The sequence below is a fragment of the Orycteropus afer genome, unplaced genomic scaffold (genome assembly GCF_000298275.1).
Source record: "Orycteropus afer afer isolate SDZICR_OR568_19922 unplaced genomic scaffold, OryAfe1.0 scaffold00008, whole genome shotgun sequence".
In the NCBI taxonomy this organism is placed as follows: Eukaryota; Metazoa; Chordata; class Mammalia; order Tubulidentata; family Orycteropodidae; genus Orycteropus; species Orycteropus afer.
In genome coordinates, this window is record NW_006921595.1 from 5,853,332 (window position 1) to 5,866,885 (window position 13,554).

A 13,554-nucleotide genomic window follows, 5' to 3' on the forward strand; every position below is an offset into this window, starting at 1 on the left:
GATTATCTTCTGTGTCTGTGTTAATTGGTTTCCCTTTTCTTTGTTGAAGAGGGTCTGTGCAATCCTTCTGCCTAGTCCGCCATCTTGCTGGAACTTGGATATTTACTTCTTAAGTGAAATTTTCTCTCCTATTGGTCTAATATTCTCAATGATGTTATTCCTAAAGGATGATGTAAAGCAACTTTACATTATTTTATATCAAATTGATAAACCTCAAACCAAACTCACTGCTATTGAGTTGATTCCAACTCATAGTGACTCCCATTGGCTTTCTGAGATGGTAAATCTTTAAGGAAGTAGATTGCCCCATTTTCCTTCCATGAATCAGCTGGTGGTTTGAGCTGCTAACCTTCTGGCATTGCATTAGGCATTGCACCACCAAATTGTCTAATAATACTGTAAGACGAGCCCTAGTGGCATAGTGGTTAAAGTGCTCAGCTGCTAACCAAAAAGTCAGAGGTTTAAATCCACTCCTTAGGGGAAAGGTATGGCAGTCTGCTTCTGTAAAGATTTACAGCCTTGGAAACCCTATGGGGACAACTGTACTCTGTCCTACAGGATCGCCATGAGACAAAAGCAACTCAATGACAATGGGTTGGGTTTGGTAATAATACTGTAAGATCTTCACTAATTCAGACCAGTTACAATAAAGGTCAGTTTGAATCAAGGAGCATTCTAACTGTAGGACATTTAAAGGTAGTGTATTTTTTAATTATTTTTATGACGCAGATTCAGCCAACAAAATGTAGCTTAATGAAATTCCTCAAGAGGGCCACTTAAATCAGCAGAAAAAAAGTATTGAAATTGGCATATCTATTTGGTAAGATTTGGAGTTCTCAAAATCTTTTAATATTCTTTAATAGTTATATTTAGTCCATGAATTTTTCAGCAAATGTTTCTCTAAATATTCCAATGTAGTCCCTACCTGAATTTTAATAAAGTCCTAATTAAGAGAGTTTACATTAAATGAATTTCAAAATCTTAATTTCTTTATCATAGCAATAATCAGTAACAACTGACAGAATTCTGTGGAATTTTAGACAGGCTTCTTCTTTGCAATAAATATACCCTTTATTAAGTATGAATATTGTGGTATAGTAAATTACCTAGTATGGCTTTTCTAACCATAAGTCTTTGTAAACTCCATGGTGGAATTTGCTGTGAGCAATTAAGGAGCTCCTGATTGTAAAAGTTATCCATCTGGGGTATTTCTGTTGAGAGCAGCACAAAGCAATGCTCTGGGAAGTTTGCTCTCTCTCTCAAGTGCTTAGAATTCTGATGTTATGATTGGCTAGTTTGGCCACTCAGCCAGGCTCAAAAAGAGGCCTCATAGAGGCAGAAGTCTCTCTGACTGCTGGCTGAGAAAGGTGTGCTGCTGAGAAGAAACATGCTCCTGAGAGAAACATGCTCCTGTGAGATACATGCTCCTGAGAGACATGCACTGCTGGGAAAGAGATGCAAGAGACACACACTGCTGAGAGAGACACTGAGAGACAGGCATTGCTGGGAGAGTGGCTGAGAGAGACTGTTGGCTGAGAGATAGCAGGCTGAGAGAGACTGAGCATTTTTTCCTAAACTTGAATTGTAGCCTGGTGCTTCCCTAATAAAGCCCATAATCTGTGAGCTCTGTGTGCCACTGCAGTGAATTATCAAACCCAGCAGAAAGGTGGTGAGTGCTGCAGGAGGAATGGTTGGTGTCAGGGTTGGCGAAAGGGCTAGAGGGAGGCAGCATGTCTGGCCTCGCAGGAATAGGCCTTAGGCTATTGATGGTGATTCTGTCTTCCTCTTGTGGGGTTAGAGGAGGTCAGAACATGTGGCCTTCTTGCCTTTTTAGCAAATATACAATAGGATCTTCTCAGGGACACTGATACTACCATTTCTCTGAGTCTGCCCAATAGACAATGCCACAATGGAAGAAACCAATGAGAATCTGTTTTTAACAATAGCTGTGACACTTAAAAATCTTCCTGGCTGGAGTGACCCAGGTCGGTGGGAGATGGGACTCACTCTCACACTCTTGAATTGCATGCTGGAACCCATTTATTACCAATGGATGACTGAATGTCCTTACAAGTACCTACGAATAATTAAAAAAAAGCACTCAGGCAAAAGTATCTCTTCCACCACATACCGAACTGACTCCAGATGACATAAACTTAGATTTAAATTAAATAACTACATATTCAGCCATAGGCTGTCCCAAGTGTTCCAACAGCGATCAAGCCAAAATTTTAATTAGCTTTCAAGGGGCCGAGCTGGTAAAAAGAGTTATTAACATTGTAAAACCATTTCTCTGCTGGCCAAGTGAATTAAGAGATCCAAGGTGATCATCTTTTCAATACAGGTCATGAAATCAGCTCTGCTCAGTGGAAGCTAAAGTTCAATGTTTCCACTTATTCACTAATTGCCTAAGTTCTCCTACATTGCTTTGTCAATAGGGACTAGTTTCCAGGTGAAATAGACTATAAGCCAGTTATTCATATATTAAAATACTACAGAGCAAGGCCTCCGAGGTATTCAGGCAAATTATCCAAAATTCTATTTTGCTTGACCATCTAGAAACATGGACGAGAAAGTAGAAATTCCCATAAACTCTAACAGTCACTTATGTTCTATTTATCAAAAAAAAAAAAAAGAAAGAAAATTTAGTGGATGAGTAAATCTGATTTTTTAAAAAATGCAGTCCTGTGATCCTCTCAATGCCAGTGTGCTAGACTAATTTCCTTCTAAAAACTTTTGACTCTTTTTGCCATTTGATGACTATTGAAGAGATAAGCATCCATAGATTTATGACCAAATATAAATCTAAGACTCAACATGTCCTTAATATATGTAGCTCACCAAATCTAGGTGAAAGTGCAACAATTATAGATAGAGCGGGACTTTAGGCAAAGTTTGTTTCCTCATATTAAAAAAAAAAAGTGGCAAAGATGAAATGACAATATTTGTAAAGCAAGGGAAGGACACCATTACAGGCACAAAGAAAGCAGGCAATAAATAGACGCTATTATCATCAGTCTACCTTCTTGTGCAAGCTCTCTCTACCACCCTCTGTTCCATAAAGATTCAATTAATTTACATGGTGGGAAGTTACTATGCTCACAATAGTACGTCACCATCATTGGAATTACCAAGAAGAGGATGTAAGGAAGGGCCATGTGTGTGTGTGTACGTGTTCTATTCATTTACTCAATCAGTAAAATCAGTTGCTACTGAGTCAATTCTGACTCATGGCAACCTACGTGTTTCAGAGTAGAATGTCTTGCACAGGGTTTTTATGGCTGTGAATTCTGACTAATGGCAACATCATGTGTTACAGAGTAGAACTGTTCCATCATTAGAACTTTCTTCCAATGTGCCTCTGGGTAGGTTAGAACTGCCAATGTTTTGGTTAATAGTCCAGTGCTTAACCTTTTGCTCCATCCAGGGACAGCATCAGTAAATTTTTTTTTTTTTTTTTTCATATCTCAGCTTATTGTCAAAAAGAATTTGAGGTGAGATATGTTGATTTTGGCTTTTCTCTTAAAATGTCCACAGTTATTAATTAGTTTGTAGTCATGAGCAGTGAAATTGGATTATATGATTTTCTAGTCGATCATGATTAGTTTCTTTGAGATCAATGTTCTACTTCATTGAACAGTATAGTTGCTTACTCCATGGTGGTGATTAGGTTCAGAGCTGGGAACTAGAAATGAGCTCTGATTCTAGACCTAATGCAGGGACACAGTTGTGTTTTGAAGGACTATATTGTTATTTGGGAGCTCTGGTAGCATAGTGCCTAAGGCATTTGACTGCTAACCAGAAGGCTGGAGGTTCAAACCCACTAGCTACTTCTCGGAAGGAAGATTGGGCAATCTACTCCCATAGAGATACTGCCTCAGAAACCCAAGGAGGGGTCACTATGAGTCACAAACAATTGTCATTTATGTTAGATGCTTAGGATCAGATGTGAATGCTGTGAAGCCGGTAAGGTAAGTGCCAAGAAGAAGCTAAGCTCTCTTATCTCTCTTTCCAAGTGGCAGTTCACAATATAATTGGCTATACCAAATCTGATCTTTCTGTCTTACCACTTCCAGCCTCACCATAGTCAGAAGTCAGGGAGATGGATCCCTGAGTATAGTCTGATGCTGAACATCAAGCGTTGGCTCACCACACACTCTTAGGCAGCCTGCCCATCATTTGCTGTCACATTATCACCCTAGCACTTGTCACTAACTAATATTTTCCTGTTTATTTATGTTTTGTTGTTGATGATGATGTTTATTATCTTAACTCCTTCCTTACTCCTACAACAGTGCTGTAAGCTCCATGAGAAGAGGGATATCATCTGTTTTGTTCAGTGCAGCATCCCCAGCACGTAGCACAATAGGATTCTTCTTGGCATTCAATAAATGTTTATTGAACGAATGAACAGTGGTAGAAGGGCACTTCAGCCTCTTTCCCACATCTTGGATAGTTCCTAGCCTAATGTGCCTCTAAGTGCCAATCAGTTGCCTGCAGCATTAATTGGGCTATGATGTCTGGTGGTGGTTTACTGGGCATTTAATGGCATCATCCCATTATCAGGTGGGGTCTTTTTCACAGGCTCTGCATCTGAGATGCTGATTGGGTTTTATCTTTTGTGACAGGTTCACAACACTCTTAAACTTCATCCTCTTCTCCATGCAGTAAAATCCATTGTCTTCTACGTCAATATTTCCATTAGCCTCTGGCAACACATACACATATGCACACACCTATGAGCAGGTGGACATACCTGCAAGCACAGCCCTAACTTGGAGAATGGCCTTCTATCTCTATCTCTAACTCCATCTCCATCTCTCTCTCTCTCTCCACCTCCCACAGGAAAAACAACTTGCTGAAGGTTGGGCAATCTACTTCCATAGTGATACTGCCTTGGAAACCCAAGGAGGGGTCGCTATGAGTTGGATCCAACTCGATGGCACATAACAACAACAAGGATCATGAGGAAAGAGGGAAAAGGAGGCATGCACTCCTATCAAGCTCTCATTTGGAACGTTTACTTGTTCAGCTATAAATAAAGTTGTACTTTGATTTTCATTCTGGCTTTTTGCTGTACAGAACCTGAGAACCCTCTAAAGAAGTATGGAGATGGGACAGGGAATGACTGATAGGACAAGATTTTGGCATTCCTAGATGCCTAGCCATAGTAACATTAAAATAGACTCAAGAACAATCCTCTTTGCCTCTAATACTGAAATTTGATCAAAATTTTCAAACCAAATAGAACTTCTGTCACATAATGTTGTCACTTGCCATGGAGTCAGCTCTGACTTGTGGTGACCCCATGTATAATGGAATGAAATGTTGCCCAATCCTGCATCATCTTGAAGATTGTTGGTATTTTTTACTCCATTGTTGCGGTCATCGTTTCCATCCATCTTATTGAGGGTTTCCCTCACTTTTTTTGGCCCTCCACTTTACCAAACATGGTAGCCTTCTCCAGTGATCAGTCTCTCCTAAATGAGCAAGTCAAACTCTTGGCCAATATTCTGTGATCCATAGAATTTTCATTGGCTAATTTTCAGAAGTAGATGGTCAGGTCTTTCTTCTTAGTCTGCCTTTGTCTGGAAGCTCTGCTGAAACCTGTCCACCATGGGTGACTCTACTAGTATTTGAAATATTGGTGGCCAAGCTTCCAGCATTCTAGCAATACACTAGATACACAGTATGACAAATTGTCAGATGAGTAGTAGCGGTCATATAGTAGCTGCTATTTTTGCAACCTACCTGTGGAAGAATGTTTCCCTCAACAGATAATCATTTCAAACTTGGCATCAAAAAATCTTCATTATCACAATTTCCCCCATTCACCTTGAAACTATCTTCTGTCAGAATGAAAAAAAAAAAAAAAAAAAAACAGCTGAAGGGAAAGACTCACATCCATCATCATATCAGGATACTGAAAATGTACCACATGGACCAAATAAGGATGGAAAGACCCAGGTGGGAAAGGTTGTATAAGTCTTTGCCCTGAGAATCCAACACCATGTTGAATCCCACTCATGTCTATACTCTTATCCCTTTACAGAGTTTTTGTTTACTGATGAGAGGTTTTATGTTTACTGTTCACCTATAAGAGCAAACTCATTTTAATAAAATATCATGATGTCACTTCCACTACCCTGCCATGTGACATACCAAAGTTCACTGACAGTCATTTTTTAGTAATAAATTCTACCTAGTCTAAATAGAATGGACTTTATGGCAAAGCTATCAAATTACTACAATCCTCTCGACACTTATTTTTGAAGAGTTTATCTGTGGCATCTTAATACCTTCCTAATTGTTACATTTACAAATAATAAAGGGTAAAGTGATTTTTCAAAGATTTAGTTTAACCAGATATCTTGAAGTTAAAACACCTACCACACTTTATCTTCTTAATAAATGTCAAATCCCAATTCATCTCAAAGGAAATTTTGTATAACTGAATATTGTTTGAGACAAAAATGGTACAAGAGGGACTTGAAGACTTTTGCTCTGATGAGGTTTGTTGATTTAGTTTGATGTAAATATTTTTTATTCTTATTGTTATCATAGTTCAAGCTGTATGAAATCACTCATCTTCATGGTAGCCACAAAATAGGCTTAAAATACATTAAGAAATAAAGTTTTAATGAACATGTTTTTAATAAAAGCAGATCCTGAAGCTTTTGGTAAATTCAAATTTAAATAGATCAAGATATAAACAAGTAAAGTGACAATTGAGATTAATAAATATCCAAGTATTTTCCCAGAAAAAATAACATGAAACACACAGCAAAGCAAAAATACCCAATAGATAACCTATTATAATTCAGGGTGGACCCCATTGTTGTATCACACAAAGAAGGCCTCAGTCCCCCTGCAAACAAAGTAATGAAGCTGGGTTGCATTCTTTTCCAGCAAGAAAATTCTATGAGACTATGAACATGCAAAGTGGGTAGAAAGTTAAAAAAATAATAATAATTAGCACTTAATTTCACTGGGAGTTTTAAGTGGCCTTATACCAACTTCACCATAAAACATGAGAAAGCATAAGAAAATATGTAAATTCATGCTGTTTTCCTTCACATTTATGTCATCTTCTCATTCCAGGATTGACATAATGAAAATCAGAGGTACTATTCTTTCAGTAATTTTTCACCTGGCACTGCATTTATTATCAGCAACAGCCTCAATCTAATAAGGATCTGATAAGAACAATTGAAAAGTTGTAAGATTTTAATTAAAAACATGTTTATAGGTAATATATAGATAAATGTTTCATCCCAGTGTTCACACATCTTCTGCTGCTTTTCTTCAGACCCTCAGATGGCATTCCTTGTAGGGTGATAACAGTAGCTGGCCTAAAAAGTCAGGACACTGGACTAATCATGATAGTAGTAATATCTCTACATGCTTACTATTTCCTATGATTCACCTCCCACTCCCCTACCACTAGAAAACCTATTTTTTGGGGAAAAAATAGTTTAGAAATCCTAATTGGAAATATATGAAAGGAGAACTTAGGGATTTAAACATTGGGAACTTAAAAGTCTATAGCCTCGGCACTTATGTATGTATGTTCATTGTTGAAATATAAAGTTGCACTATGTATGACCCCATAGAGCATAACAAATGATAACAAGAAAAAAAGAACAGACTATCCTTTCTAGCCCTTGTTGTTATTGTCATTGTTAGTCACCATGGAGTCTGCTCCTACTCATAGTGACCTTATATACAACAAAATAAAATGTTGCTCAGCCTTATGCCATCTTTGTTGCTATGGTCCTCATCTTCCAGCACTTTATTGGACAAGGTTCTGTTGTGATCCATAAGGTTTTCAGTGGCTAATTTTCAGAAGTAGGTTGCCAGTCCTTCCTAGTCTGTCTTGGTCTGGAAACTGCTGAAAACTGTCCACCATGGGTAACCCTGTTGATATTTGAAATACTGGTATTATAGCTTCCAGTATTTTAGCAATCCTCAAGCCACCACAGTACAACAGATAGGTGGTGTCTAACCCTTCTAGGCTTTTGTAATTCTTAACAAATCTGAGTTTCTGTATCTCAGTTTGTAGACTTAAGGAAAGACAAAACTATTTCTGAAGAGCCAGCTGGTTCAATAAAAGCAAACAGAGGCCAAGGGAGAGGTGGTGGGGGGAGAGAAAAGAAGAGGCTGCCTTTGCAAGTTGTCCAAACCACAGCACATCTGCCCTAGTAACAAGCCACTAGTGGATCTGTGAAGATTTGTGGATGGATCTGTCACCAGGAGTATGTGACTGTGTACATTAGCTGGCAAAGCCTGACAATGCAGGAGCCGAGTGTCAGCCAGTGGGTTAAGATCACACTACCAAGGGCCCTAATCTTTGCCCTGCTCAGTGAGCCTGAAAAAACTATTCCATCTCTCTGCAGCCCTCTCCTCCTTGATCAGTAAAACATGGGCTGCAATAATAACTGTCTGACAAAACTCTTAGAGGATTTACTAATAATCATGATAATAAAATACTTAAGAAATGGAAGTGCCATAAAAATGTTAAATTATGAGCCAGACCCACCAGCACAGTCCATTTCTTCTCTGATATCATTAAAATATGTGCACGGGCATATCACCTCTTTCAAGATGCCAGAGAGACAGTGGCTTGGATAAAATTTTTCTTGCCTAAGAAGGCTAACAGGAAATGCTTCATTTAAGCATTTCACACACATTCTCTCATTAAAACTTCACAATAAGCTGTGAGACAAGAGGGATACATACTACCATACCCATTTTATGGCTAAAGGAACTGAGGTCCAGAAAGATTCAACAGCTTACTCAAGATCACCTATCTGATAGAGGCAGAGTCCCAGCTGGAGTTCAGGTTTTCTCAGTCCTAGTTCTGCCTAAGGCACTTGACTGCTACCCAGAAGGCTACTGGTTCAAACCCACCAGCCACTCCTCAGAAGAAAGATTGGGCAATTGACTTCCATAGTGATACTGCCTCAAAAACCCAAGGAGGAGTCACTGTGAGTCAGATCTGACTCAATGGCAGTTGGTTTTGGTTTGGTTGTCCTGTATGCATTCTAATTTGCTGTCTCTCAAAATGGGAAGGGCAATAAATTGATGAAGGAATTATTGTTATTATTTGCTGAGTGCTCGCTGTATTACCATGCATTATCTCATTTAATCTTCTTATGATACAGGTACTGTTTCTTAAGGAAAGCTTCACTGACCACCTCAGTCCAGAAAGAGGATTTCTTCTACAAAATTCTAAAATCATTTTTGCTTACAATATTCATTTGATATATAATATGGATGGTCCTTTATTTTAGCTAAGGTTTCATATGCATACTGTATTGCAATATCTTGGAGAACAGGAATCATCAATCTTTGTACCTCCCGTGGCACTGAGAATAGTGCAGTGTGTATTATAGATGCTCAATTAATATTAGTTACTTGAATGGTTACATGGTTATATATAAAAAGTATTTATATGGAGCCAAGCTTCATGATAATAAATGTGTTACAGTCCAGAAAATGAGAAGTCTCATCTCTTCAATTATTTGGCCAAACCTTACTTTAGCTGATTACATTTCTGCTTTGCGCTATTTTAACTCTCTGCTATAGTTTCAAAATGTATATTCCTGAGGTGCAGAATTTGCCTGTGGGAATCAGGCTACCAAGAGTAAATCAAATACCCCCATGTGACTGATCTGATCCACCAAACCCACTTTGCCTGATGTCTCCTTACCTGATAACATACTGTCTGTTTTTATGGAGGGAAACTTCAAAGTCATTTCATGCTTGTGCCTATGAATCATCAGATGGTCCTCTGTTGGGAAGCGCTGTTTGACAAATAGGGGGAAAAAAAAAAAGTGGGGCGGGGGAGTGTGGAAAAAGAAGCATTTAGTTTTGTAATACATATTTGCCATCATAGGAAAAAAAAAATATTCAGCATTGAAAACCTGACAAGCAAAACAAAAAATCAGTTCTGAAGAAGTGTGAAAGCATGAATAAGTAAATTACAAGTTATTTTATGTAAGGAAAATGTGTTGGGATGTTCCTTTGAATTACAACCAAATATATGCATCCTTATTTCCATTATCATTTACCAAGGATGTTAACTATGTTGTGGAAAAATTTGGCTGAATAAGCAATAGGAGACCTTTGTCTTCCATCATTTTCTGATTCCCCACATCTTCCCTGGGAACTGAAAAACCCAAACTGGTTGCCAATGAGTTGAACTCATGGTGGCTGCATGTGTGTCAGAATTCTACCACATTCCATTGTGTTTTCCATGGCTGTGATCTTATGGAAATAGAATGCCAGGCTTCTCTTCCATGGCATCACTGGCACCAACCTTTCAGTTAGCAGCCAAGCACAAACTATTTGTGCCATCCAGAAACCTTACTTCCTAGAAAATGCCTGAATACAACCAACTGTGATGCCTAGTAAATAAATGATATATTTCCTTGAGAACTTAAGGATGTGTTTAGTTAAAATGTAAAACAGAAAGAGGTAGTGAATGATATTGAAGGTATTAAAATAACATACACAGCAGGAATATTCTCTAATTTCATACCTACCAATGTTAGATAGCTTCTTTAAAGAATAAAAGAGTGTTTAAATGAATTTTATTTATGGTCACAAGGAAGAATTAATAATGAAAGCATGACAAAAGTAAAATTCTCTCATTTTTACATGAGAAAACCATGTCCAAAATAAGAAAGGGTATCTAGACCTGAGTAGCACCAGAATTTTGCAAAACCATTTGGAATTTTTCTCTAGTAGTTACTGTTCAACATAATAGTGTAAAATTAAGTCTAAGGCATATCGATATGTATGCAAGACATTATCTATAGATTAAAAGTAGGAGAAATGCATGAAGTGGGAAAGGAATCTTGATTCATGTCAGACTTTGGGAAAGAATTACATGCCATGCTTAATTATCTGGCATATGCAGCTACAAATATATACCATGACATTTGCATAATATGTTTCTGTTTATGAAAACCTTGCACATCCATTATCTGATTTTTTTCTAATTGTACATATTTTATAGTAACATGACAAATTATTTTTAGTATTCTGTACTCTGTGTAGTAAGTCAGCACTTTATTTTTAATTTTTAATTGTCAGAGGATGAGATTATGGTTGTCACAAATTCTGCTCCCAAGTATTTTTAGCTGTCCAACTTCTGGTCATGTGGTAGGATTGTACATCTGGGCCCTCATGTGGTTAAGTGGCCATGTGACTAGTTCTTCCCATTGAATTATGAAAAGAAGGGACACATCACCCAGGTAAGAAAATTTAATTTCTGATTCAAGTCTCACTAGTGCTCTCCACTTGCTTTGGCATGATGAGTTACAATACTGGAAATAATGGGCCCTCCATTATCCTAAGCCTCTGAAAGATTATCAAGAAGAGAGTCCTCTTGTCAACTTACCTTAGAAATGTGTCTTTGGGCAATAGAAATAAACCTTTGTTTTTTTAAACCATTGAAACTTCGTGATAATTTGTTATTTCAGTAGATCCTTGCCTATTCTGACTCAGATTGGTATGTTTTTAATAACTGAACATACCACAATACATGTTTTATCAAAGTCAAATGAAAAGACAATAAATTCTACTGAACATTTCTGAATCTTTCTTTGACAATTTAGGAGATCTTGCATAGTGCCTAAGGCACTTGACTGCTAACCAGAAGGCTGGCAGTTCAAACCCACCAGCCACTCCTTGGAAGGACGATGGAACAATCTACTTCCATAGTGACACTGCCTAGGAAACCCAAGGAGGGTTCTTCCACACTCCCCCGCCCCCTTTTTTTTTCCTATTTGTCAAACAGCGGGTCCGAGTCAACGGCAAACAACAACAACAGTTTCTCAGCATAGTTATTGTAAGCTTTGTTGTTGTTGTTGTTGTTATGTGCCGTCGAGTGGGCCCCGACTCATAGCGACCCCTCCTTGGGTTTCCGAGGCAGTATCACTACGGAAGTAGGATTGCCCAACCTTCCTTCCGAGGAGTGGCTGGTGGGTTTGAACCGCCAGCCTTCTGGTTAGCAGTCAAGTGCTTTAGCCACTATGCTACCAGAGCTCCTTTGTAAGCTTTAGTAACCATTATATAATGTGGTAGAAATCTTTTCTGAAAATTATATCATTTTGTGTTCATGAGAATGAGGGAATTTACTGGGCTGAAACTATGGGATATACTAAAAATAGTTCTTCACATAAACAGCACATGTTTACTTGCCATTTGTATTGTATAATTCGGAGAACACAGAATTTGAAATTAAAAAAAGATAATTACGCCAGATTTCTGAGTATACAAACATTTTATTTAATAATGACATGTGGCCTTTTGCTGCTGCTTCATCTATTTTCATGATGTTTTCTAATATTATATAATGACTACATCAAATATGTGATACAACCACTACCTATGACTTACAGACATATATTAAATGTCCCAGTCTTTTGTCAAAAGCCTTATTAAAAATTTTCTGTGACATATATAACAACAAACCATTTGGTAACATCCTTCCTTTCACATTTGTAAACCATTTTTGGCTTTGTGAAAACATGGCCTAAAATGGCACAGTGACCAGAATACTTATTAAATAATAATAATAATTTCCATAATGTCTAATATTAATTATAATTACCTTCCCAAAGAGACAATATAGAACTTCCATGCTTTAAAAAAAAAAAAAAAAATTCACTGCCATCGCTTCAATTCCAACTCATAGCAATCCCCATTGGGTTTTCAAAGCTGTAAATCTTTACAGAAGCAGAGTGCCTCATCTTTCTTCCATGGAGCAGCTGGTGGGTTTGAACCAGTGACCTTTTGGTTAGCAACCAAATGTCTTAACTACTATACCACCAGAACTCTTTAAAAAAAAAAAAAAAAAAAAAAAAAACTAGGTAGAAAAAGCAGCAAATTGTAAATAAGTTTACAACAAATATAGAGCTGGGAGAAGCCACTGGATTCAAAACATGGTTAATGGATAAATGAAACAGTGAAATTAGCACTGGCTCTATGAGATTAGAAAGAGTAAGAAAAGCTTGTTTCTCTTTAATTCTTAGACAAAGATCAGTAAAAAGTTCATTAAAAGTCACCCATGTATCACAGATTATTCCTAATATAGCCAGGTTTCTTTCCAATGAGGAAAAAAATGAGGGAAAATCCTTTCAATGCCCCCAACTCAATGCAAGCACTCACTGACACCTAATGTTTACTCCCCTTTTCTATTCCAAGTCACCTTTTTTTCTCCATGAGTGTTCCCAGGCCATGGAATGTAGCTGAAGTCAGTGTCATGATCATGGTGACTGGCTCTACTGGGAGTTCCTAATACCCCACCAAGAGAACCTTGATACCATAAGGAAGCTACCACATTTCCTTGATTCTAATATGTCATCATTTGAAAGATGCACCATGTCAAGAAAAAGGAAACACTTAACATTTAATACACATGGTGATTTTTAGATGCAACTTTATATCTAAATGTGTGTTGGGGATAGCATGGAATTATACCTTAAAATTAATAAAGAATTCCCATATGTAGGTCCAAGCTTTTCTTTAGCCCAAAAGCCTTCT

At 37.7% G+C, this 13,554-nt stretch overlaps 1 protein-coding gene across 1 annotated transcript in view; it reads right to left on the reverse strand.

The window, feature by feature from the left end:
* CREB5 (cAMP responsive element binding protein 5) overlaps positions 1-13,554 on the reverse strand; it is a 444,981-nt gene that overhangs the window by 427,876 nt on the left and 3,551 nt on the right. The window contains exon 2 of the mRNA XM_007945571.2: positions 9,713-9,806. Coding sequence (XP_007943762.1) covers positions 9,713-9,806 — 94 coding nt within the window. The remainder of the gene's footprint in view (positions 1-9,712; positions 9,807-13,554) is intronic.